The sequence below is a fragment of the Spermophilus citellus genome (assembly GCF_964194105.1).
Source record: "Spermophilus citellus genome assembly, chromosome: 17".
In the NCBI taxonomy this organism is placed as follows: Eukaryota; Metazoa; Chordata; class Mammalia; order Rodentia; family Sciuridae; genus Spermophilus; species Spermophilus citellus.
The window spans coordinates 49,494,588-49,521,586 of record NC_138199.1 but is presented as its reverse complement, the minus strand read 5'-3'; the positions used below and the strand labels follow the sequence as shown (position 1 = coordinate 49,521,586).

At 44.1% G+C, this 26,999-nt stretch overlaps 1 protein-coding gene across 1 annotated transcript in view; it reads right to left on the bottom strand.

Moving 5' to 3' along the window:
• FAM117A (family with sequence similarity 117 member A) overlaps positions 1-26,700 on the bottom strand; it is a 43,728-nt gene extending 17,028 nt beyond the window's left edge. Inside the window, exons 1-2 of the mRNA XM_081272320.1 lie at positions 26,444-26,700; positions 1,246-1,415 (exon numbers count right to left, since the gene is read on the bottom strand). Coding sequence (XP_081128446.1) covers positions 1,246-1,415; positions 26,444-26,639 — 366 coding nt within the window. The 5' untranslated portion in view covers positions 26,640-26,700. The remainder of the gene's footprint in view (positions 1-1,245; positions 1,416-26,443) is intronic.
• Between the last annotated feature and the right edge of the window lie 299 nt (positions 26,701-26,999).

The following is a 26,999-nucleotide window of genomic DNA, read 5'->3' as shown; positions in this document are numbered from 1 at the left end:
CTGCTTACACCTGTCTGGGAACATCCATTTGTTTTAAAGGTGAATTGCTTTAAACTGCATCAGAAGAGAGACTTGCTTCCTACCAACTCAACTGCTAAGAATGTTGAAGTCCTGAATCAGATTAAGAAATATCTTTGTATGAGATGATTTCTTGCTTAGGCTAATACTATTTTTCTCAAAAATTGACAAATGGACTGGATGGTCTATGAGAATTCTTCCAAGCTTAGGGCTTTATTTATTTATTTATTTTTAATACTCTAGATGAACACAATATCTTCATTTTATTTATTTATTTTTATGTGGTGCTGAGGATCGAACACAGGGCCTCGAATGTACTAGGTGAGTACTCTACCGCTGAGCCACAACCCTAGCCCGGCTTTTTTTTTTTTTTAGCACCAGAGATTGAACCAGAGGCACTTAACCACTAAGCCACATCCCCAGCCCTTTTTAATTTTTATTTTGAGACAGGGTCTCACCAAGTTGCCAAGGTGGCCTCAAACTTGTGGTCCTTCTACCTCAACTTCCCAGGTAGTTAAGCTTAAGTTGTTGTTGTTGTTATTATTATTTTAGTTGTAGATGGACACAATACATTTTATTTATTTATTTTTATATGGTGTTGAGGATCAAACCCAGTACCTCACATGTGCTAGGCAAGTGCTCTACTGCTGAGCCACAATCCCAGCCCAAGCTTAGGATTCTTAATGAGAAGAATAAACATACTGAAGGAGAGGAACCTGGGCTCCACAGGACTCAAAATCCCGGTCGGGGCTACAGTCAAGGAATAACTCCATTATCTGAGAACTTTCCACTCCTAATTCTCCAGTGGGATTGATTCTGGCTCAGCATATTTTTTGGCCACTTCCTCTGGCTATCTGGGGAATGCAAACTCAATTGAATGTTGGCCTTAGTTTAATTTTAGCAAGGTAAATCTCATTTTTTAAAACCCAGTCTAAATTCCAAAGTCAACTGTTGATTACCCACATAAGTACTGAAAGTCAAACCGAAAACCCAGATTGACGTCTCCCTTCTACCAGTCAGATGGAATGCAAACTCATTTTCATGTAAGTTTACAAAAAAAAAAAAAAAAAAACAAGCTGGTAAACAGCAGAAGATGAAAAGCTATTTACATGTATAACCAAAACCAAGGACAAATCATCTCAATGACTGAGAAGGGTATGAAACCAGAGGCCTCCTCAGCCAGCCCTCCCACCCCATCCTGATCCCATTAGGAGCGAGTTGCATTACCTGGGTGGCCTTGTCATTGGTACAGCAGGTGAAGGCCCCATCAGCATCTCGTGGCCACTGGCCCAGAAGGTAGGAGCTGAGGATGGTGTCCAGGGAGAAGGTACGTCGGACCTGGGGTGGCTGAGGCCTACACACTGACTTTTCTGGGGCCACCGAACATGGGACACTGGCTGGAAAAGAGCACAGCCCACACACCTTGTCATCAACATTAAGGAAGGAGACATGGCAACCAGCCTTCTCTCTTCTAGGAAGCCTTGCCTGGTTGCCATGCCTTCACTTCCCTCCTAGAGGAATGTGAAGCAGCCTACAAAAGCACAGTCTGTCAAGGGGTTTCCTGACTTAACTGCCTAGGCTTTATCATTGGAAGCAATTTAGACATTTTGTTATGGACTTCAGAGTTACTTTATACCTGTCCTCTGTCTTTTTCCTGTTCCTAATGCACATGAACCATGAACACAGTTTCCTGAAACTAGCAGTGTTTTCCATCATTAGAGGGAATTCTAAGTGTACAAAAACCAAGTTTTCTCCCATCTTTGGTGTCTGTTTCCCCTTCCTCCTCCAGCACACATTGCAGGGCTCCTGCACAGTGCTCAAAGTCAGCTCAATTAACTGAAGGATTCTTCATACTCCCTTTAGAACAGTAAGCTCCAGGGGAACCTAGTGACTGCGAAGAGGAAAATGACATAACTACTTTCAACTCTCTAGGACTGAGGAGTCCAGTTTAAGAAAATATCCAAGTCATTTGGTTCTCTCCTCTGTCTCAATAGGATAAAATGAGCAATTATAAATCCATTCATTTTAATCTACCTTGGTTAAAGATTTCTGGGAGAGGGCAAAAGTTGAAACTGTTGATAAAATGCAAGGGTTCTGGAATCATCTGGAAGTTTCAATGGTCTGAACTGACCCTGTTTTCCATGGCCACATTAAAAACACTCCACTATCTTAAGATCTATAAAGACTCTCTCCTTTAAACAGAATAAAATGCTTTTACATCTGTAGTAATCCCTTGATAATTTATGTGTATATTACGCACAGCAAAAAGAACTAGGAACTGTAGGTATAAATAGACATGAAGAGTTTTATATTAAAAAGACACTAAAAAGTTGGCAATTCCTCAAAATGCTAAACATAGAATTCCCTTATGATCCAGCAATTCTGCCTGTAGGTACATACACCCCCCTCTCCCCAAAATAAAAGCAGGGCTTGAAAAGGTGTCTGTGTACCCATGATCACAGCATCACGAATCACAAGAGCCAAACAACAGATGCAGCCTATGCTACAACACAGATGATGGCAGGTGAAATGAGCCAGAAATACAGGCAGAAATCATGAATCCATTTATTCAAGGTGCCTAGAAACCAATTCACAGGGACAGAAAGGAGAATAGAGATTACCAGGGGTTTAGGAGGAGGGAGAATGGGAGTTTTTTAATGGATATGAAGTTTCTGTTTGGGATGATAAAAAAAAGTTCTGCAATTGGCAGCGGTGGCCAGGCCCACAGAGGTGGAGATGGGAGAATCACTGGAGCCCAGGATTTCAAGACCAGCCTGGGCAACAAAAGGAGACCCCATATCAACAAACAAAACTAAACCCCCAAAAGTTCTTGAAATGCACAGTAGTTATGGTTACACAACCGTGTCAATGTATGGCAAATTTTATATTATTTATATTTTACCACAAGAAAAAAGACATACTATCACCTTCTCCAAATTCATTTAAGTAGGTATTTATGAAAATCTTGACATATTTGTAATCAATATAAAAGGTACTACATTTTGTTCTATCCCATTCCACTCTTTTTACAACTCCATTTCCAAGTATCAACAATCTACATATTTGTCATTTTTAAAGACTATATGTGATTGATATATCACCAGGTTGACGTATGGTAATTTGCTCAGCCATTCCCACATTAGTGAACATTTGTGGAATTCCCCTCCAATTTGGTTATATTTTCAATGTGATTGTAAAGCCAACTTTCACTCTCAATTTTTATCTATTCCCTGACATATTTCTAGATCATCTCCCTCAGCTGTCATACAATATGTGCTCAGTTAAAAGAATTTATAGGGCGGGGGACGTGGCTCAAGTGGTAGCATGCTCGCCTGGCATGTGCGGGGCGCTGGGTTTGATCATCAGCACCACATAAAAAAATAAAATAAAATAAAGATGTTGTTTGTGTCCACCAAAAACTAAAAAATAAATATTAAAAAAATTCTCTCTCTCTCTCTCTTTAAAAAAAAAGAATTTATAAATGACTTCTAAATTCAAAGGCAGTAAGTATGAATTGGGAAAGTGTCAGAATCAAACAAAAAGAACAAATCTCAACACCCAGAGATAACCACTGTCACTACTGTGAGATATTTATCCTTGTACTCCTTACCTTCTGTGTATGTGCATGCATGTGTGTATGCTTTAGAATAAAAAAATGGTATCATACTGTATATACAATTTCACTGCTTTCACTTTATATCATCAACTTTAAGTGACTACATACTGACTACAACATATCATTTTAAATGATGTTAACATTTCCATGTTAAAACCCTTCACAAACTGTTTCAAAGATGGAAGTCAAAAGCTTCATGCTCTGGTCTCACTACCTCTTTACATCTCACTCCTTTCTAGGTCTTGGACCAAGTACATTACACACCACTTCCACCACCGTCAGGGCCCTCCCTTCTGAGGTTTTGCCCAACGTTTAAATATGAGCCACCTGCCAGGGCCTGCCTAACTGCCTCCACCTCCAGCGTGCCTTCCGGATCATGGGAATCCCCTGCAAGGAGAGTCTCAGGACATTCTGAATTTCCTCAGTATACTTTGTATTCTTTCGGTACTTATCATTCTTTCTCTTGGGTTGCAGGTATCTGTGACTCCTAGATAATAAACAACCTGTGGCCAGAGGACTGGCTTTGATTCATGTTTATATCCCCCACAGTGTCTACAGCATAGGGCCAGCAATTGGTAGGTACTCAAGAATTTGAATAAAATTGAACAATTGAGCCGGGCACAGTGGCACATGCCTGTAATCCCAGTGGCTTGGGAGACTGAGGCATAAGGATCGAGAGTTCAAAGCCAGTCTCAGCAATGGCAAGGTGCTAAGCAACTCAGTGAGACCCTGTCTCTAAATAAAATACAAAATAGGGCTGGGGATGTAGCTCAGTGGTTAAGTACCCCTGGGTTCAATCCTTGGTATCCCCCTCTCCAAAAACTTGAACAATTGATACTAGTAGGGATACTAATTAATACCATAGATCCTGAGTTTGCCTGTCATACACATCCAAACCCAGCCCAAACCCAGACCCCATGAGCTACTTGACTTTCTCTCTCAAGTCTGGAAGACCCAACCTCTTTCTTGCCTTCCCTGAAATCTCATAGCCCAGTAAGTTAGTGACAGGTCTGCTGGTTCAAGCCCCAACTTTACCTCCTATACAGCATTTCAACTATTCATTTTCCTGGGCTGGCAATCCGAATATTTCTGGCAGCTTCTGGCCCACATCAGCAGCTGGCTCACAACTGAAACGCTGTCCTGTGGGCCTCCAAAAGCACCTACAAGAGCCCAGTGATGAGGGAGGGCCTCTGGAAAGCAGATATGCAAAATTACATGACAGATAACCAAAGAGGCAGGTGGGAGGTAGGCGAGTGAGTAAATAAGATGAAGGATAGAATGTTCTGATTCCAGAGGCCAAAAGGAAGGGGACTATGACTCCAGAGCTGAAAGACAGGAATGGGGGAAAGCTCTTGAAGCTACCTGTCCCATCCTCTCAAATGAGTCCCTGCAAGAATCTCCTTTAGGTGTTTTTTTTTTTTTCCATAATTAAAAATATAAAGTACTATCTCGTGTTCATATGGTACTCTCAAGCTTTGCCCCATCCACAAAAAGTCCTTTGTGTGATATAATCTTTTATTCTCCTGTCAGTTCTAGAAGCGGCTGAGGAGAGGCTGATAAGGAAGACAGGCACAGAGCAGCTCAGATGGGACTCTACCACCCAAGGAGTCGCAGAAACCGAGATCAAAATCCAAGCCTCCTTCCTATAAAGTCAGTGTTCTCTCATCTGTTCCCAAATCTCACATCCTCTGGCATTGGGAACCTGCTGGGACACCCGCCTGGATACCTGGATGCTGGATTGCATTTTTTTTTTTAGCTTCTGTTCAGGAATGGAAAACAAAGAGGAGATGGCAGGCCTGACCTGGGGTTTTCTGGTGACCTATTTTTATTTTTTATTTTGTGTATTTGATTGTTTCTTGAGGAAGTCTTTAAAACCTAGTATAAAGGATTCTATCTCCTTGGGACAATTTTAAAGACACTCATTTTGCATGAATTCTCATCACCCTCATGTTCCACCCTATTCCATGAATTTTTGTTGGGGTCCAACCTCAAGAACAATAATCATAGTGGTACTTTGCTCCAGTACTGGCTGGGCTAGGATAGGGTGCACCCAGAATCCTGGAATTTGGTGTGAGAATCCAACCACCCATTTTGCTCAATTCCTCATTTTTTCCAACCAAAGTTATCTGCAACAATTCTGCAGACTTCAGGGGTCCTGAATTGCTCCTCCATATAAAAAACTTACACAAATAGTAAAAAGAAAGAAAGAAAGAAAAAAAAAAACAAAAGAAAAGACAAAGGAAGGAAGATAGGAGAGAAAGAAATGAGAGAACAAGTACTGCCTCACTCTCCACCGCAGACCTGCAAAGCTCTCACTGTATCTGGCCCATTGGAAGTCTTGCCTCAATTTCTCTTCCTTAAATGAGGAGTCAGCTAGACCTCAGCCACACCCAAGCACAGTACCCTGGCTCCACTCCTAGCTGGCCACAAGACAGAATTTCTACTGTCTCAGAACCCTCAGCACGGCTCCATTGTCCCTCCCAAATCCCCAAATTCTTGGCATGTCCAGCCCCTTAGAGGAGGGTAAAATGCCATGTTTCTTATGTGCCTAGGAAACAGAGGGGGCACTTTTAAAAAGGTTAGATTTTGATAGGGAAAAATAATCTACTCCTTCTTTTATAAACCTCCACATGGTTTGATAAGCACCAGCTTCTTTGGACAACAAAACTAATTAAGAACTAAACCAAGATGTCAATTTCCCCCAAATGGAATATAAATCAAAGCCCAAATCAGGCACTGGTGTGTTCCCATGCCTTCCTTAAAGGGACTGCAGGCTGACAAGGGCAATGTGGTCCCTTGATATCTGGCAGGGGCTGAGATGCGAGCAACACAGGTCTGACTGCAGCTCTGTCCTCACAAGGATACAAGTGCAGTCAATATGACCTACTTCACCAGGCCTGCTCTCCCTCCGCAAACAGGGTCCCCAGCTGGCCTGCGTTGCCCCTTAGGGATGCTGTGAAGAAAAGCAGAGATGAAAATATCATGAGTGAGTCAAGAAGAAGAAGACTACCCAGAAAAGACGTGACCAAGTTGTAGCCACCATGTCCATAGGCCTGTGCTCTCCTGCTCCCTGGAAAGATGTGTGCATGTCTTTTGTGTCAAAGCTCTTTCCTTTAGTAGTGACAATCTAACAAAGTCATGGATGCCACCTGAGATAAATGGTGACAGGGTGGGAAATAACACAGCTCGCAGATTTGGGCATCAGCAGCTGCAGGTCAGCACTTAAGTTCTGCTGCACAATGAGACTGACCTCAGTTGCAAACAGCCCCCTAGGAATCTCATGAGTGTAAATGCAATAGGGGTTCTTGGGCTAATCATTCATGGGCATACCGGAAAGATCTGGGCAGTGGGTCCTGCCCTGCGCTTACGTGATTGTGACCAAAGGATAGGAAGCATTGAAAAGTCACAACGGCTGCTTGTGGTTGGAAGATGAATTAGTTTCATTTCTGAAATGCACCCTCTCAGATTTGGGAAATGGCCATAATTGGCTCTGGTATCAGAGAAGTCTGTATCATGACAGGTCATGACAAAGCAGCAGGCGCTGGGGCATTGGCTGAGTGGCTGCGGGAGGGTGGAGTGTCCTGTTTACAGTACTGTGGGGTATTATCGGCCCATCGCATGCAGCAGCCTCCCCAGCCCAACCACCTGGTGAAGCACCCTGGCACCAGGCCAGGCCATTTCGCCATGTAGCTGAGCAGTGGCGGATGTGTTGGTTCTTGGGCAACAGCAAATGGAAAAAAAAAAAAAAACAAAACAGCACATGCTGGAGATAAGAAGCCTTAGGTGCTATCTTCCAGAACCACTTGGCCCTGTCTCCCAACTGCTATGGGTGTATGGCTTTAGGGAGAGGGGCTGTCTGTGGTGGGGATTAGAGGTCAGGTGTCTGCCTGTGGGGGACAGTCAACAGGGCAGACAGCACACAAGGCAGACAAGATACTGAACCAACAGCGGAAGAGGGCCCGGCACACCACAGCACCCAACCCATTCCTTGAAGAAGCACGTTGAGTACCCACTACATCAGCTCTGTGATAAACACTGGTGATGCTAAAGGAGTAAGACAAGAAGCTGCAGTCAAGGTCAAAGTGGGGAAGTAATTCAACTTATCCCTAAGTGCCAGCTACCACCAGGCACAATCCTTGAGAAGAACCACACCCATTTGTCTCTGCTGCTCCCAATACCCCTTGCTGGAAATCAGTTCCATCCTGACCATACCAGCACATCCCTATCAGAGGAACCTGATGGAGAAGGGTAACGGCTCTTAGAAGAAAGGCAGGAATGGGTTCAGGAGAAGGAGGAAGGGAGCAGATGATGCAGGGAGTGAGGTGCTTCTGGCTGCTCTGCTTAGCTTGGGCAAAGAGACTCTTACAAGGCAAAATCAACCCTGAACGATAGGTTCTAACTGGGCATCTAAGGGAACTGTCCTCTGTAGAAGGGGCAATGTGGAAGAGAGAAGCCTGGGGCATAAAGACAAGGCTACCATCTACTCCTCCATCAGCATGAGGTCTAGTCATCCCAGAATACCCAAGGAAGACTGCAGAAGGAAGAGACAGCCAATGAGATCTTGCGCAGGGCAAAAACTCAACAACTAGCTGGTTCAACAAACAAGCTATGAGTCACTTTCTCGTTCTTCGTGCTTCAGTACTAGCACTAGCCTTCTCACACATAACCCTACCTTTTTTTTCTTTTTGCAGTGCTAGGGATCAAACCCAGCCTTGTACATGCTAGGCAAGCACTCTACCACTGCACTACATCCTCAGCCCTCACTTCCCCTTTTAAAAAGCAAATAAATAACTCTTATCATAACAGAAGCTGCACAAGTTACAGGAAATAAGAAAATGCAGATGAGCAAGAAATAAAAAATAAAAAACTATCCAACCACCATCTATAGATTACCATGGTGCACATTTGTCCTGACCTTTCTTTGTGCACATAGGTATGCATATACATTTTCAATAAAAAGAGGTCATGTTATATTTCTCTACCACCGTGTTGTTGTTGTTGTTTGTTTCTTTGTCAATAATCTTCACTTAGAGAGGTGAAGCAGGCAGGGCCAGGGTAGTATGGCTAGACATTAAGGGAACAGGTTCTCCCCTGTTCTGTTCCTTGTGATGTAGCCCTTTTGTTGGGGAGAATTATTATTCTTGAAAGGAACAAAGTCAAATAGGGATTCAGAATTTCCAAACATTTCCCCAGGAACAGATTTGAAGTAACTAGGGGAAGTTCTTCTAAGCAGCCTCATAGGCATTACTTTTCTGTTTCAGTACATGTACTGGGATTAAACAGGGCAAGCCTCTCCTGAGTTCCCTGTGGTCCAGTGCTGCTTAACTGCTTAATTCAGGAACGTGTGGGTTTGGGAGGGAGGTTGTGGTGAAATGGAAATCCCAAATATGACTATAAAAGAGTCAGAAAGCCCTCTATGGAAAGCCCTCGAAGACCCCATTCATCCCAGCTGGGAAATTAAACCTGGAGCTTTGAACACCTTCTTCAACATCAAGTTACAGCTAACTTCAACCTCATCAGGGAGAAGAAACTAGATTCAAAAGAAAGGCAAAACAGGAGTAACATCGTTTTCCTTACTAAGAAGGCTTATTACCCAAAATAAGAGTGATGGTGTTTGTGTATACATGAATTTCTCAACCAGGCCCTCCATCAATCACGGACTCCATATTTAAGTGTACAGATCAAGCGAGAGCCAATGAAAGCATTTCTGGCTGCAAGTCTGACTTCCCAAGCTGGAGGCAGCTGGAGAGATGGGCCAAGAGAAACCCTTCTGGAGATGTTACTGTGGGAAAAAATAAGGAATACGCCAACTCTTTGTATCAGTAAGGAGGCAAAGGTTAGCGAGAGAGAGAGAGAGAGAGAGAGAGAGAGAGAGAATATCTAGATAGCAGTCACTGACATTTGTTCAATTCTCAAGAAACTGCAGTTAGAAGAAAAGGAAGTGGTGTGAACTTTTCACCTTTTATCTAAATTCTCTAAAGAGGAGCTCTGTAGGATTTCAACATTCTCAAGACAAAACAGAACCGCCAGCACTTACTGATTGGAGCAGTTCCTTTAGGGTCTACAGGGCCTTTGCAATAACAGCACACAGTGGGCAGCCTAGCCCCCTCCCTCGGAACAAATCCTTACCCCACTGCTAGTTGGGAGTGATAGATTTGGGGGTGGCCTATACACTCAAAGGATAGGTAGACACCCTTCATATCTTTACTTCTTATAGCAATCTGATTCCTATTAAGTAGAAAAGGAATCATAATGCCCAGTCTGCTCTTGTCTTTTAAGATAGTGAGGCACAGGAAGAACCAGAGATTGAGGAGGTTCACCCATGAGAGATCTTGCAAGACGACGACAGTGATTAAAACTGCATCCTGATTTCTGTTCTGAATATGTGCACCCCACACAGCCATGAAATCTACAGGGCGGGGCTTCCTAAGTGTTACACCCACCCTGTGGAGGTGAACTGATTTCTCCAAGGTCAAAGAGCAAAGTGAGGCCCTTTATTCCCCACACAGAAGACTTTTCAAAGTACATTTCCCAGTTTTGTATTTCACTGTCAGACTCAGCTGTGTCACAACCTCCTGGCTGCCTTGGTTCAGGAACTGCTCCATGGACCAGAAGTTTGCATTCCCTTCCTTTGCTAGGAGTGAGGATGTTTGTTCCTGGGTCTGGGGAACACTGTTTTATCTACTAAGCATGTTAGGTCAGCCAAGGAAGGAAGAAGACAATTAAAAAAAATACGAGGGATTCCTTTTCTAGTGAGGAAGGTAGAAAGAGAGTAAAAAAAAAAAAAAAAAGGAAATCATACAGATAACTTTCAAATAATCAAAATAATTTTTGCTTTGTGAACAAACCATGACTTACTTCTAGCCCCATCCAACCTGCCTTCTCTCTGACTTCCAGCAAACTGCCAAACAGCAATATGTTTAATTAAGTAGTAGTCAATTTAATGTTATCCTAAAATGCCTATAATTGTTGATAAAATTTTGATGATGGCATTTTGTTGCCTTCCTCAATGATTTCAAAAGTCAAAAGAAAAAAAATGTTGGTATTCCTTATTTGAATTGCTCACGTCAATACTCATGTTCATTAGTGTTAATTCAGAACTGGCTTTGTGCAGCTCCCAAGGTAATATCTCAATCAGGAAGTCAACCGATGCCAGAATCACTGGGTGAAGATTGTGGGGAACAGAATATTTATATAATATCAAAGGACCACCCCCTAATCCACATGATAGAGAATAATGTGCTTTTGCCATGGGAGGTTGGTTACCACCTCTCATGAACAAATTGAGCATGGTGAGGCTAGGAATGCAGCTCAGTGGCAGAGCCTGTGCTTAGCAGGTACAAGACCTTGGGTTCAATCTCTAGCACCAAACAAACAAAAACACAAAAACCACACACACACACACACACACACACACACACACACACACACACACAAATTTAGCAAGACTACTTATGGACATTATGTCATTATATACCTCCTAAATATTAGTAAGTGCACAACTTTACCCATGAAATGTCCTTATTAGGAGTTTAACCTAAATCACTAAGGTCTCAGACCTAACTTCCCATTTATAGGAAACACAGGGGATAGAGGAACAAGATAAATGCCATCATGAAGAAACAGAAAAATGGAGAGTGTGAACAGCTGGAATACTACTTTTTTAAATGTCAGTCATAAAAAACAATGGTGGTCAGGGGGTAATTATAGATTTTTTTTTTTTTTTTTTTGGTACTGGGGATTGACCTAGGAGTGCTTCACCACTAAGCACATCCCAGGGGTCCCTTTTATTTATTTTAATTTTGAGACAGGGTTTCAATACATTGTTGAGGGTCTTGCTACTTTGCTTAGGTTAACCTCAAACTTGTGATTCTCCTGCCTCAGCCTCCTGAGTTGCTGGGATTATAGGCATGTGCCATTGTGTTCAGCTAGATTGAAGACTTTTTAAATGAGATAGATCTTAACTGGGTTCTAGATCACAAAGCCACTAAAGAGGAAATGTGAAAACAAACTCTATGTTATATGATATGAATCATAGTTGATCTCCTTAGGCATAATAATATTATTATGATTATGTAGAGGAATGCCCTTATTCCTAGAATATGCTACTGAAGAGTAAAATGTCATGATATTTGCAACTTACTCTCAGAAAGTTCACCCAAAAGAGTGTATATGGATGCACATATATGGATATGTCTACTACAAGCACAGGAGAGAAGACAGGTAAAAACTGTGGCAGAAAGTTCCAATAAATCTAGATGAAGGATAAATAGTTTGAAAAATCCAAAATAAAGTCCTGAGGGAAAAAAAACAAAAAACTGGCTTAACAAGATAGAAATTCAATTCACTCTGCAGCAAAACCTACAATCTTTAGCATCCCAACCTTGGCAGGTTGTAGCCAAATTCAATGGTCACTGCTCTGGATGTCTAATTGGGGAAAAAAGAAGATGAACAAGAAATAAAACCATGAAGGAAACAATCTGAGGCAAGGAATGAAAACTCACAAGAAGATGCAAGTCCAATCAAGCTAGAATAAAGATACTAAATGAAGGGAGACATCAAACTAAATTAAGGAGGGCCATGTTATCCCAAGGACAAAACTAAGACTTCAGGCAGAATTAAGGGGTTCCTAGGAGTCCAGAAACATGGATGGAGTTGGATACAACCTCAGATAGAGCCAGTCAAGTGACCCATATGCATCCATTTGTCTTTACTGCCCTTCAAAAGGAAACCTGCAAGACTGAGAAAGATCCCGAGAGAGAGGGGTAAAAATGGCTAGAGAGATGGTAGCTAGACCCCAGGAGGAAGATAAAATGAATTAAAATTTATCAGTAGCCTCCTGTGTTTGTGAAAAAATGAACCATAAAAAGGTTTTAGCTGGAACAGGTGAGATTCTGGCTAAACAAAGGAAGAACTTGCTCATCAAAACTGAATGAGGGAGATTTAGAGTCTGCTCCTGAAAAGCATCAGGAAGAGATAAATTAAAAGTCCTTGGCTGTCTCAACATTCATCCAATGAAGCCAGGAGGTCACACTAGATAAGCCTGAGCCTCCTCTAATGTTACAATTTCCTAACTATTAAAGGATAAGTAAAGATGGCTACTGACCAATGCAGCTAAGGTGAAATCTCAGAGCTCATGCTATTCCAGGGGCAAGTTAAGAAAAAACAAAAAGGCACGAAGTTAAAGGAAGGCTTGCCTTACCTAGGCTGCTCCAACAGCTGTGTTGTGAACTACCAGATGATCTCTCCCAGCTCCTCCCCTGAGCAGGAGAATATAAATAGTGCTCAATTTACCTGTGGCTAGCCACAAGCAGTAGATTTGGTCATGTGACTCGACAAGCTAGGAGTTACCCACCAAGCAGGCCTCAGAGCTCGGAGGGCAGGTTGGCCAGCTTGCTACCCAGCACTAGCTTGGACTATCAGGATCCTCTGCTCTTAACCTTGACTCTGATTTGATCTGCTCTAGGCTTGTGGGGGAGGGGATACATAAGGTTCAATAGATGCCTCAGGACCAGAAAGGTCACAAAGCCTGCTCTGCCTTTAGGGTCTAAGATCCTATTAGGGTTACTCTCCTCAACCATCACATCCTTGAAAACCTGTGTGAACCATCTTGTTCATTTTCACTGCTCTGAGTATCTACAGCCTCACTCAAGTTCTGCTCTACATCTCCAGCTATAAAGAGGAGAAGAGATCACCATATCCCACGGGGTGATTCCCTCCCCAGGCCCTGACCTTCAGAAACTGACCTTAAATCAGTGGCAAATTCTCATGCTATGCCCTAGCTGTGGAAAAACCCCAAAGTGTGCTGGGCAACATTCCAGGACAGCTCCTGCTCTGAAGCCCTGGTCTTGCAGTTGTTCAGATTTCCTAAGAGAGGCACAAAGGTTATGCGGTGCCTCCAGGGTAAACTAGTCTGAAAAACAAGATTAGGTGGCCCCTCCGGAAAGAATCTTGAAGGTATTACATTAGAAAGATTTTTTTTTCCTACCCTCAACAGATGCCTGACTTCTGATGACTTCAACAGAGGGTCCCAACCTGGGTTACCTCCCCACATGTTCTTCCAGAGGCAGAGAAGGCACTGGAAGATAGTTATGCCATCTTTCCCTGCATATGATAGGCTTTGGGTCTGATCTGAAATCAGGGGCTGCTTCATGATAATATCATCTTTTACAATTTAGGTAAAGAAATGACTTTTTTCTCCGGATGCAAAAGGGAGAATTAGATCCAGGGAAATAATACGGGATGTTAATTACCAATATGTCTGAGTTGGAGATATAACTCAGTGGTAGAACCCTTGCTTAGCATGCAAAGGTCCTGCACTCAATTCCCAGCACTGCAAAAACAAAACAAAACCCAAAACAGAATGTCCTATCCAAGCCTCTTAAGAACTAGAACATAAAAGCTCAGTTGTCAGCTGAGTATGGTGGCACACACCTATAATCCCAGCAACTTGGGAGGCTGAAGAAGGGGGATCACAAGTTCAAGGCCAGCCTAAGAATCTTAGCTAACTTAAAATAAAAAAATAAAAAGGGTTGAGGATGCAGCTCAGTAGTAGAGCACCCCTGGGTTCAATTCCAGTACAAAAACAAAACAAAACCTAAACAAAAACTCACTTGTCACAGTCCTTTCACTTGCACAGCAGCTCCAACAGACATCTAAGCTTCAGACAACCTCACAGGAATTTGGGAGCAGCCTTTTGTCGCCCTCCTCCATCTCACCCTGATTCTGGTTGTCATCCACCTGGCACATACTCTGGGGTAGAACAGAGGCAGAATAGTCAGGGTTTAGAGAGAGGATGTCAAAGAATTGTAGGGGATAGTCTATATAACTTGACAACTGCCTGAGGACAAACAACCTGAGTATATGAGCTGGGGTGATAATTATTAATAGCAAATGCTCACTGATAAACTCCATGTAACTGCCTGGGCCCTTGAAAATCATCCTGAGGACAACTTAACCACAGCTAGATTAATCAAGTCCAGGGAAGCAGCAGGTAAGAATTTCACATAAAGGATGCACACTAAGGGGCTGGGGTTGTAGTTTAGTGGTAGAGCACTTGCCTCACGTGCGTGAGGCACTGGGTTCGATTCTAAGCACCGCATATAAACAAATAAATAAATAAAGGTCCATTAATAAGTAATAAAATATTTTTTTAAAAGATGCTCACTAAAACAATTTTCAGAAAGCCTTTTTTTTTTTTCCTGTTAAGAAGTAAGATAGGGGGCTGGGGTTGTGGCTCCAAGGTAGAGTGCTCACCTAGCATGCATGAGGCACTGAGTTCAATCCTCAGCATGACATTAAAAAAAAAATTAAAAAGTATTGTGTCAGGAGCTGGGGATATAGCTTAGTTGGTAGAGTGCTTGCCTTGCATGCACAAGGCCCTGGGTTCAATCCCCAATACCACCACCACAACAAAAAAAGTACTGTGTTTACCTACAACTAAAATATATATATATTAAAAGAAAAAAAGTAGTAGTAAGGTAGGGTCAGGTAGTGGGGTATACTTATAATCCCAGCTACTCAGGACCTGAGGCAGGAAGATCACAAATTCAAGGCCAAATAAGAAGAGCTGAGGGTGTAGCTCAGTGGTAGAGCACTTGCCAAGCATTCATGAGGTCCTGGGTCTCATCTCTAGCACCACCAAAAAAAAAAAAAAAAAAAAAAAAAAATCCATGATTTAAGGGCCTTCAAGGAGCACAGATACCTAACGTGTGGTTGAGCGTGAAAGAAGACACCATGCAGGGTCTAATTCCCTAAATCTGCCTGCCTAGCAATGATCCAGCTCCCCCTTGCCCCGCCATACAGGGAAGGTTCTCACTAAAAGTGAGCCATTCCTTATTGTACGAAGTCGTAGTTCCCATCCCATTTGGTAAGATACACCGCACTGAACCACACAAACATCCTCCCCTGAAGTCCATGACATTTACAAGGCAGTGGGTATACCAACTAATGGCAACATAGCGGAGGAAAGCTGCCTGGCTTAGGCCCATAACCTGGCATCGCTTTCTAAACCAAATTCACTGCTTCCCCACTTAGAACTCTACTGGGTAAATGTGAAGTGGTATTACATTACTCCATGGCTCTGGTGCAGAAGAGCCTTCCAATTTCATGTAATTCAAGAAATGAAGAGTTGAGGAAGATCATGGTGAGAATGTGTAACCTTAGAGTAAGGAGGCGGTTCTCCCTAAAGGTACCTGGACATCCTGAACATGCTCCGTATTTCAGCACACTGCTACAACCCTGACTCCACTGCTGGGTCCACGTGTAGCAGGGGCTGGGCACTCACAGGGCAGCAGGCACCCAGTCAGCTGTCAGAATCGGATGCCAACCCTGTCCAGTGTGAGAGGTAAGGCCCAGCTGCAGTCTCCTGAGAGGTGGCCTACTACAAGGTCCACACCTGGACCCAAACCCTGCCTCTACCTCAATGTGCTTCGTGAACTGGGTGTCAGTTGGTCCGTCTGTTAAATGGGGAAGAATAAGAGATGTTATAAGGATGTAGAAGAAAACTTCCATTCTAAAGATCTTCTGATAGTCAAATCAGCCTAGCACAGTCATTTATTAAACATTTTATTTGGAAATCATTTCAAATTTATAGATGCAAAGATAAGAATAGCAGACAGAGCACCCATACAATCTTTACCTAGATTTGCCTATCAACATTTGCTCCATTTGTTTTACTGCTGGCTTTCTTTCACATGCACTTTTCTCTACACATGTGCTCACACACACATTCATGCCTGTCACCCACTCATTCACACACAAACACACATACACAAGCACTGTCCTTCCTGGGTTTTTGTGTGGTGTTCTGTTTGAAAAAAAAAAAATGGGAGCTATCAGAGGGTGGGAGGTCGGAGCTGAAGAGACAGCACTGGAGGCATCGCTGCTTGGTGATGGTTCCACAGTTCTGCTCCCCACCCCCCCGCAATGCACACAGCAAGCACTCAAGTATTTTGTAGTAGAGGCGAACTAGTACATGGAAGGGGACCAAAAGAGGTCAAAAAGTTAAATAAGGTTGTTGGTTACTCTTTTCTTTTTTTTTAACAACAAAATCCACAAAAAAAAAAAAAAAAAAAAAAACAACAACAAAGCATTTATTATGAACCATGGAAAAATCTTTATTATATATACAGAAATGGTTTTGTAATATTTATTATCTTATGAGGCTGGAAAGTAACAGGGAAAGAAAAACTCCACACAAGCATGTGGGTATTAGAACATTAAAGTCTATACAAAATCTGGTTTGGAGAATTAGAGTTGCCCATAACCCTTTAGGGAGGGTTAGATACCTCTAAGAAGCAGGCCAGGCAATTCTCCCTAATGCCAAGTCCCCAGACAGAGGTTTCTCCCAGAGTTCCGTCCCTGTTGTCACCCTCACTGGGCTATATTGTGTATACATCACCTACTCCCAGCTAACCTTAAGTGAGGAGAGGGAGACATGCTCAGGCATGTCAGACGTTTTCCCAGGCTCCCTTACCACCAAAGGGGAGTGGGTACACCAGGGATTCCCTTACATGGCACATTGCCACGCACTTGCACCTATATCCCACCATGAGAATGTACCACCCACATTTTTCCCAGATGCTCTTTTGGTTTCAGATTGTCACACATTAGAGAGATAGCCTCTCCTACTAGCTCCATCTCAGCATATCCCCCTGACAAGTTCCCAGCTCTGTAACCATGATCATGACCCCACAGAGGAGGACACCCCATCTGCCTCTGGTGCCCTCTTTATGGTAGTGGCACATTCCACGTGGAAATTGCATCCTCAAACCAACTAGAAACCCTCAAAAGCCACACCACATCACATATGTAGTTATGCAGTCACCATCACCTTCCAATTATCTACATCTGTCTATACCTCACAGGGAAAGGAGGAATGTGGAAAGCCGGAGGGTGGATGGTCACTCTGGGGTGCTTTAGAAACAGACTACTTTGAAGCCCAATTTCCAATTCTTTTTTGGGTTGTCTAACAAATCAGTCTTTGCTCCTGGAATACAGGAAAACAATCAGCAGGGAAACAAAGGCCGGAGAAGTGCTAGGCAGGCAGCGGGATGCCCAATTGGGGTGAAATTTACAACAGATTCCCCATACATATGTGGGAAGAGCCCTTTGCTTAATAAAGCAAAAGGATTTTATCAGTCACATGGTCTTGGGCTTCAGTTTCCTTATCTGCAACAAGGACACATTACCTGTATCAATAGGACAGTTGTGAGGATAAATGATAAAATATCTGAGTGCTGATTTTAAGTACCAAGAATGAAACACATGGAATACACTGTCAAAACTAAAGCTATCTACCCTGGATTCAATCCCCAGTACTGCAAGGAAAAAAAAAAAAACTAAAACTATCCATAGTCTGAAGAATACAGGTGAATTTTAGGGCCTTCCAGAGTTGGGATTCACAGACTCCTACAGAAGGAGCCATTTTAGTTTTCTGCTGTGAACACAAAAGTACCCAGGATCAAGGTTCCACTGAGAAACCATCCAGGTGCTGCTTTCGGCTTTAAGATGTGTACATCCCTCTGTGGATGTAGTTCCACTGCCCTCCTCTCCCAACTCTCTCAATCCAGACTAGGCAATATTTACTGTGAAAGCCCTGGGTGGCATCCCCTCTATCATGCCACATGCTATCCACACCTGCCCCACCCCCAGTTTGTACGTCATATCTGATGGGCACGAGTCAGACAGACAATCCCCAAACGGGGGCTGTGCAGCAGGTTTCTGCCAGCCTGCAGCTGTGGGGCAGGGAATGCACGTGTTATCAGCAGTGGTTCTCTCAAAGCCTCAAAGCCGCGTGGGCGATCAAACAGGCATGGAGCACAAAAAACTCTTAAAAGGAAGGGAGTGTGGAGGAGGGAGGAGGAGGGAAGAGAAGGGAAGAGAAGCTGCCTATCCTCATAATCGCATTTTATTCTGTTCAAGTTACATTCAGCTGGGCAAGTTTATAAAGTCATTTTGACTAATTCACCAGACCCATGGCTGGCAACCTCAAAGGCAAGGGAACACAGACTGGGAAGGACAGTTATTTGGGGAATGATAATGAGCACCTCTTTCATGCTTTTTCCTATAGGTGGGTGCGGACAGGGAAGAGAAACAGCAGTCTCTGGTATCATAGAATGATGCCTGGCTTGGGAGAAGGGGCTTCTGGTCTATTCACACTTCAGAAGCCACCCTAGGGCCCACAGGTCATTCTGCTCCCTGGCCTAGGAGGTCAAAGATTTCAATTTTGTTGTCCTGCTTTTCCTTACTATGTGATATTGCACGTCTATTCTTAGTAGTGCTTGGTACAATATACTAGGAGTGAAAGGATATCCAGCATTTGTCTCCAAAGCCCATCACCCATATCTACTTCTAAGGCTAAAGACAGGTGATCTGGCTTTTTAACAAAAGATAACCAAACCCTACAAATTGGCTATTTCCAAAGATTAATGTGGTAACTGCCCAAATTCACCCTCTGGCTTTAAAATGTATTGGGAAGAGAACCTACAATCCAACAACGACATCCATGGAAATGCCACGTCTTTGCCACCAGCTGGGCTTTAAGCCCAATGACCGAGATGAATAGGAGACCAGTGATTTAAAGAGAGAACACTAATGCATTGGGGGTGGGGGGTGCTTTGTAAGTTGCCAAACAGAGGTGTTACAGAGGGGAAGTGGTGTGTGGAGACCAGAAGTGGGAAGACTATTACAATCAAGCCTGGGGGAGGTGTGGCTCCCTCTCCTCACCCCATCCCCTTTCCAGCAACTCAATCCAACAAGTATTTATTGAGCATGACACTCCCCATCTGCCCTGGCCCTCCCTCTGCAAAAACACTCAAATCTGTTCAAGCTGCATGGTGAGTTCCATTGCACTTGAACTTGAAACATAAGGTGCCAACTTCTTAAAAAGGCAGCACACAATTTCCAAAATGGGGCAGAAGGAACTATAGAAGTTTAAAAAAGTTAAGAAACACAGCTGACCAGAAAACACTACTTCAATATTTCATTTTCTTTCCTTTTTTTGGGGGGGTGGGGGGCCTCAAACCTAGGGCTTGGCACCTGCTCTACCACTAAGCTACACCCCAGTCCCAACAATGTCACTTTGAAAGGGAGAGAAGAAAGTTAAGAACTCAATTTAACTTTAGAGAGAATAACAACATTGGCCAATCAAAAAAGAAAGAAACAAACAAAAGCCTGCTCAAAACATTCCAGTAGTGCGGGGGCACAGTGGCGCATGCCTGTTATCCCAGTGGCTTGGGAGGCTGAGACAGGAGAATTGTGAGTTCAAAGCCAGCCTCAGCAACTGCAAGGCGCTAAGCAACTCAGTGAGACCCTGTGTCTAAATAAAATACAAAAATAGGGCTGGGGATGTGGCTCAGGGGTTGAGTATCCCTGAATTCAATCCCCACTACCAAAAACCAAAAAACAAACATACAAAAACATTCCGGTCGTTCCCTAGCCTTACCACACAGTGAATATACACTAATTCTATTCCTCCTCCAGCTTGAATTTATATTTTATTCACTTGTAGATGTACTGGATCTGTTTTGGAGTTGTGTGTTGAATCCTACTTTTGGCCCCTGAGAAGCCATGCTAGGGCAACCCCAAGGAAAGAACACAGTCCTCAACTCCTAACACAGGCCGATTGCTTCAGAGCAGCCAAGTGCTCCCCACCTCTCCCGGTTTGATGAGGCAGCTAGAAATACAAACTTCTAAGGTGCGGGTAGGGCTGAGGTGAAGGCACTCCACCCACCCCCAGGGCCAGCTGTCTGGGGTTCCTGAGCAAACCCAAAGACCTGGGTGCCTGAACAGGGCAGAGTAAATGTCTGTACATGGCCTGAACTTCAGTTCCAGGTCCCCCAGGGCTGGACTTGAAATTTTCCTATTATGAAATATTTTGATAGCATTCTTTTAAGTTTATTAAAGCCACCCTTGATTGGCTGTGGTGCTCCCACACAGAAAAGTCAATTGAGGCTCATTTGGGCCTGAGGATAAACATTTAAAAGACTCCAAAGCTAGGCATTCAGCTTTGTCGTGACCCTAGAGGGAGAACACAGTGCCAGAAAACCAGGAGGTCTGAAGGGCACCAGGAGCTTGAGTCTGCTGTTCACAGTCAGCTGTACCAGAGCTTCCCACCACACAGCTGTGCCCAGGAACCATGGCCCTTTCATGAGCTCCACATGGCTGTGGAGGAAATGGAGCACAGATAATTTATAAACTTCAAATAGCATCCCAAACTTTCCTCTCTGACATCAGGATTTGTTTTTGACCTAACCATGTGAATAGATTTGGCTAATGTTTGGTTAATTCATACCCTGCAAACCAAATAATGGAATTCTCTATGAAGATGCAACTCAGCAGAGGAGAAAACTGACCAGATTTCCCACTCAGCCTTTCTTAGCTTCTACTTTCTCTTCCCTGCTCCCACTTTAAGGACAGAAAAAGGCAACTTCCATCTTGGAAGAGAGGAAAACTTATTAACCCTTAAAGAGACTGTCCACTCTCTAAATTAACTTGCTAATAGGTATTCACCTGTGCTCTGAACTGGAAAGGAAACACCAGTTTTCCCCTCCAGCCCTTCAAAGAACTTTACACTGCTCCTGGAATAAGAGTAAGCCCAGGTAAGCCAGTCAGAGCACTTGAACTAGTATCAAATAGCATTTTATATATGTGACAGTTTCTCTAAGAGCTCCAAAAAGCAGATCTGTCCCCAGAATATGAAGACTATGAAGTCTGAATCCTTTGGCAGAAAGGCTCTACTTGAGACTTCTAAGGACCTAGAGAAGGCTCCTCCACTTCTAAGGTCTTACCTAGAAGAGGATACTGCATATCTAACAGTTCCACCAAGGTCAAGGAATAATGGGGCCATGGAGCCCATCGTGCCATTCATTTTAAACTGAATTTAGCAGAGAATGCAGGCAGTGTTCTCTTGGCCACTGAAGCCCACCAACCACTTTGGCAACATTCCAATTAACCCCATCACCATGAAAGTTTGCAATCCTGCCTCAAATTTCCTAGAGACCCATATCTGGATGTCATTTTACCACTATACCCCACTGAGGTTTTCGCCCCTCTTCAACTGACCTCAAAGAGTTTAAGATCTTTTAGTTCTACGTTATGTAAGTGGAGAACTTCCCATACCATCTAATCCCATGCTATTCAAAACAGTAGACCCACACTCCTTTAGGTACCAAAGAGACTACAAATTTAAGATAACATTTAAGAGTCAGATGCTTTAGCAGTGCATTTTGCTGACCATGTTCCTGGCTCTGGCAAAGCTATCAAAAGCAGCAGTTAGCAGTGTCAGGCTAGGAAGAGCCTGGGATTTTAATGATGCCCCAATAGAAGCTGCCTCAATCACAGGTTATAGGACAATTGTATTCCTAAAGGACTTTAACTGTACCCCTAAGCCTCATTATAGCAAGATGGCTCCTTGGAGTAGAAAGTTCCAACTCTATTATAATCTCCAGACTGTTTCTGACATCAGAGGCTGGAAAGACCACAGTTTTGATGAGGGCTTTCTCTCCAGATCTCTAATTTGCAACCTCTTTGATACGGCTCCATACCTAGCTAAATACCCATTCCCCCAAAGAACTAACCTTTCAAAGTACTAACCTTTCAAAGCACTGCAAGAAAAAGGGCTTAATAATTACCAATAGCATTGCTAATAACAATGCTGCCTTATATTCATGAAGCAGCCATAATCAACATTTGACAAAAACTACCCTTCCTATGTCCCTGTAGGGAAGCCAGTATTTTAGGGCAACCATGACTACTGCCAGCTCTCAATGATCTGTTCAGAAAACTGAAAGGTAATGAGAAAAATTCAAAACAGGAGATATGCCTAAAGTAATTTCCATCTGATTTTAAAATGTGTTCACTGCAATTTGAGTTGTTAGATTGAGAAGAGGGGGACATAGGGAGGAGGAGGAACAAATTTGCCTAACAGTTAAGCTTTTATGTATATTCAAATTAGCTATGTCTACTGAACACATGTCACCTGACAGCAGTGGGGGTGGGCAGTCTGGATTCATATGTGCTGATCTTCCACAAAGATTGAGAACTGACTGGAAGCAGATGGTCCCCTTTCCCAGGATGGGGATGTAGCTCAGTGGTAGAGTGCTTGCCTAGCACATGCCAGGCCCTGGGTTGGATCCCCAGCACCAGTGGGATGTGGGGGGATGGTCCCCTTTCCTCTAAAATACTAGCAGGGATATAGGCTTATTAGTTACTTTCTTTAACCTCAGGGTTTTCTGAGGAGGTATATATTACACACATTTAAACTGTTCTTTATGTAAGAATAATGGTCAGGTATATTACTTAGGACAAGGGTAGGCAAACCTGTAAACTGCCACACAGTGAGTATTTTAGGCTTTGTGGGTAGTTTCTATCACAACTACTCAATGCTGCCACTGACAACATGAAAACAGCCACAGATCATACCTAAAGGAAGAGTGTGGTTGTGTTCTAATAAAACTTTATTTCCAAAAACAGGCAGAGATATGTAGCATGTAGCCTACAGGCTGTAACAAGCTACTGGTTTTAAGAAGGTTCTGGTGGATAGAGAAGGTTCCAAGGCAACATTTGGCTTTAGCCAGTTAGCCCCAGAAGAGAAATAATTAGCAAAGTTTGATTAAACATTATCTTCATGGGGTTGCAGCTGTAGCTCAGGGGTACAGTGCTTGCCTAGCATGCACCTAGGCTCTTGTTTCCATCCCCAGGACTACAAAAACAAAACAGAAACCCATTATCTTCATTCTAGGGCTATAGAGACAGAAATACCAAATAGAATAGGTAAGACTGAAACCCAGAAAAATCCACCTCTCAGCCCTGATCATCAGTGGTCCTGGAAGAACATAAAAGTCAGCAGCCTCTAACTGACCTAAGACACAAAAGAGAATTTAAGGGGCAAGTACAGTAAGAAATTTATTTTGGGTTTCTATTACCCACTAGTGGTTTCTTAGGTTTGACCCTCATTTTTCTTTTCACTTTCTTAGCCTTCCTCTCTCATAGCCCAGACTCATAAAAATGAAGTCATTCCTCGCTTTATGAAGATGTCTCTTGTGGATAAATGGTTGTAGAAGGTAAATTCCACTCTTCACGCCACAACCCTTTTTACAAGATCTAATATATCTTGTCAAGAACACAGTAGGGTGTGCAGTGTGGAGATAACTGCACAGCCTGAATGTTACATCATTTTGGGATGAGAAACAGAAACAGTGACGACACTTGATTGTTCCTGAAACCTAGTCCCAGCTCATATGCCTTTTTAAACAGTTGGGTTTCGGAGCTCTGTTTAGAAAGCTCATTTTAAAAGATGAGGGAATAAAAACACACAAGGAGCCCTGAAATTCTGAAACCTGCAGTACTGGTTTCAGACCAACCTAGGTTTGCTCTTTGAAGCCTGAAAAGGCAATGGGCTCTGGCCAACAGTGCTCTCACCTTGGCTCTGCCAAGGGAATAAGCAGCAACAAACATTTCTTAATAGAACCTTCTGTGTGTCAGTCACTGTTCTAAGTACTTTATGAACTCATTTGATTCTTAGGATGTAGATATTATTACCCACAGATAAGGAAACTGAGGCACAGAAATTAACCAACTTTCTCTAGCCACAGCTAGTAAATAAATGGCAAAACCTGGATTCAAAACCCAGGCATTCTGATTCTCAACACCATTCTCTTAAAGAGTTTGGATAGCAAGGGATTTTCCTCCATCATGTATCTCTTACTGGCCTAGAGGGAACCACCCCTGCCACTTCCCAAAGCAATGGCATGAAAACAACCTTCAACACGGAGGCTAAAGTTAACATGCAGAAGATCTGATGTGCCAGGTAGATTCCTCTAATGCCTGGCCACAAAGAAGTCCACAGGCTCAGGCTAGTCTTTCTCTCTACTTTTTTCTTTCTCCTACCTTACTGCAGATAATCCCACCACCCACTAGGTAAATGTCTTATTAGTACCTCTGGGACATTAACAGGTGGAGAAACCATCAGCCCAATACATAACAAGAGATCTTTCGATTTGCCCTAAGGTACCTGACAAGCTATGCTGAGTTCTAGCTTCCTGTGTTTTATTAGTACCGTAGGACCCCTGATGTTACAAAAGGAGCAAGCCATGTAAAGAATTTAGGCATCCAAACCTACACTCTTCCCCTCTGCAGATCATCCACCACTGTTTTTCCTTTTAATGTTAGCTCTAATTGGAGTCACAAAATAACTGCTCTCAAAATATGATTGCTAATCAATTTCTACAGCACAGGCAAGCTATCTGTTGATTTCTATTAAAAGTGACTAAGGTTCTGGTGCTTGTTGTTCCACTAACTTCCCTTGGTTTTAAGGAAGCCCAAACAAAACCAACAGGTTTGTAGTCTTGTGGTTTGCTTTATAGCTCATGATAGGCATGAGTTTGTCTGGGCATTGCCTTCTTTTACACCACCAGATTCTACAATTACTTTTATTACTCGGTCACCATCTTGCTACCAGATTTGACCACGTTTCTATGTTCTGAGATGTGTTGCTAACACAGTGAGGTCCAAATAGATTTGGGGATTTTCTACCTCACAGACTTGATTAATCTCCTTTTCTACCAAGTAAGGCACGGTAACAGCTATACTTTATGGATGGGAATGTGCAGCAACTAAGCTTTGTAATCACCAAAAGCTCAAGAGATTCTGGTTTAGAGCATGTCATTAACTGTTAAGATGGCAGGAACCATGACTTTCATACATTTGGTACAGAGTCAGGCTTTGGAAGTGTGCAATGAATGATCTTTTCACATCTGGTGTGAATCAAATGCAAGCCTCACTTTCAACTTATTGCCAACCTCCTCATGCAAGTAGGTTCCTTTTCCGTTCCTAAGTGCCTGCATTTGTGGGTCCCGTCACAGCTTTGAGTGTGAAAGCAAAGTTAAACTTGCTCCTCCCTAGTTTCCCCACACCCACATCAAGCTGCTATTAAGAAACTGTTTCGGTGAAGTTCAGAAAGTGGGGTATTTGCCACAGCGTACTTGAATGTAGCCCTCACCCCACTGCCACGTTGGCCGGCAATGCTCAGGACAAAACCACCTGGTTGGGGGGATGGGCAAACTCCCCGGGGTTCTACACACATGCACACACTACACAGGATGGTTGGAATGAGACAGCCATATCAAGCAGGTCAATGATCTGGGAACAACTTCCAGACCACACTGAGAGGAATGTAGGGAGAACTCAGCGATTGCACTGCAGTAAAAGCCGTTAAACTAACTTATTCCAAAGGATTGAAACTAAATCAGCTCCCGGAGGTGGCAAAAAGGGAAGCGCACGTGAATGCGTGGAGAAAAGATTCACAGCTGTAGAGAGGGATGCTGGGGCCAAACTCAAGCTGGAGAGTAACACATGGCTCCACCGGGCTCTCCACTACGCCCCTCCCCCTCCCCGTGCAGACGTCCAGCGCCCACCGGCTCCTAGCTCCCAGCGCAGCCCTCTGCACAGGGCGCCCCCATCACTCGTCACTCCTCACACCTTGCTCCCACTCCCTGCATCTTCCACTCACCCCCATACGACACCTCTGCCCACTTTTCGGTTACGCCCCCAAACCAGCCTCTATCTGCCAGGTCCCTCCCCTCACCTCCCGGGCCAGATTCCCTGCACACACGGTCCCGGCGCTGCACCCCAGGTTCACAGCTCCTCGTTCTCTCTCCCTTCTCCCTCGCAGACTTTGTATGCTCCCGTTTCTCTTCCCTACTCCTCTTCCACTTCCCCCTCACACTTCTCCCCGTGCCCCTCCCCCCACCGTGCGCCCCCTCCCCCAACGGCGCCTCCCCAGCACCCGCTCCAGGCCCGGCTCACCTGCGCGGCCACCCCCGTCCCGGCGCTGATGCGGCTGCTGCAGCTGGAAGGGGACTGTGGCCCTGAGCGGCTGCAGCCCGGCCCGGGGGGAGCCGGCGGGGACTGGTGGAGAGCAGCCCCGCCGGAGCCCCCCGGCCCCTCCGCGCCCGGGTCCCCAGGCACCTCCGCCTCTGCCGCCAGCTGCGGCCCCTGCCATCGCCCGCCCAGCCGCCCGCCTGCCTCGGCCCCAGAGCGAGCCCCGCACAGCCCCCCAACCCCCGCGGCCGCTGCTTATCTGCCCTACGGGGCGGAGACCGGCCCCCAGAGCTCGGAGCTCTAATTGGCGTTCAGAACCCCAGACCTCCCCTCTCAACCAATCCACAGCGGCCTCTTCCTTTAACAAGGCTGATTGGTCGCTGTGCCTAGCGATCCAAACCAAGACCCCACCCTCATCCCACCCTCTCCGGCTTTCCTCTGTCCGAGAGGCCGTGATTGGTCCATCAGGAAGAAGGCTGGTTCTCCAATGCCACCAATGAGAAGGCTCAGAAAGGGGGAGCGTCACACCCAGTCCCAGGTA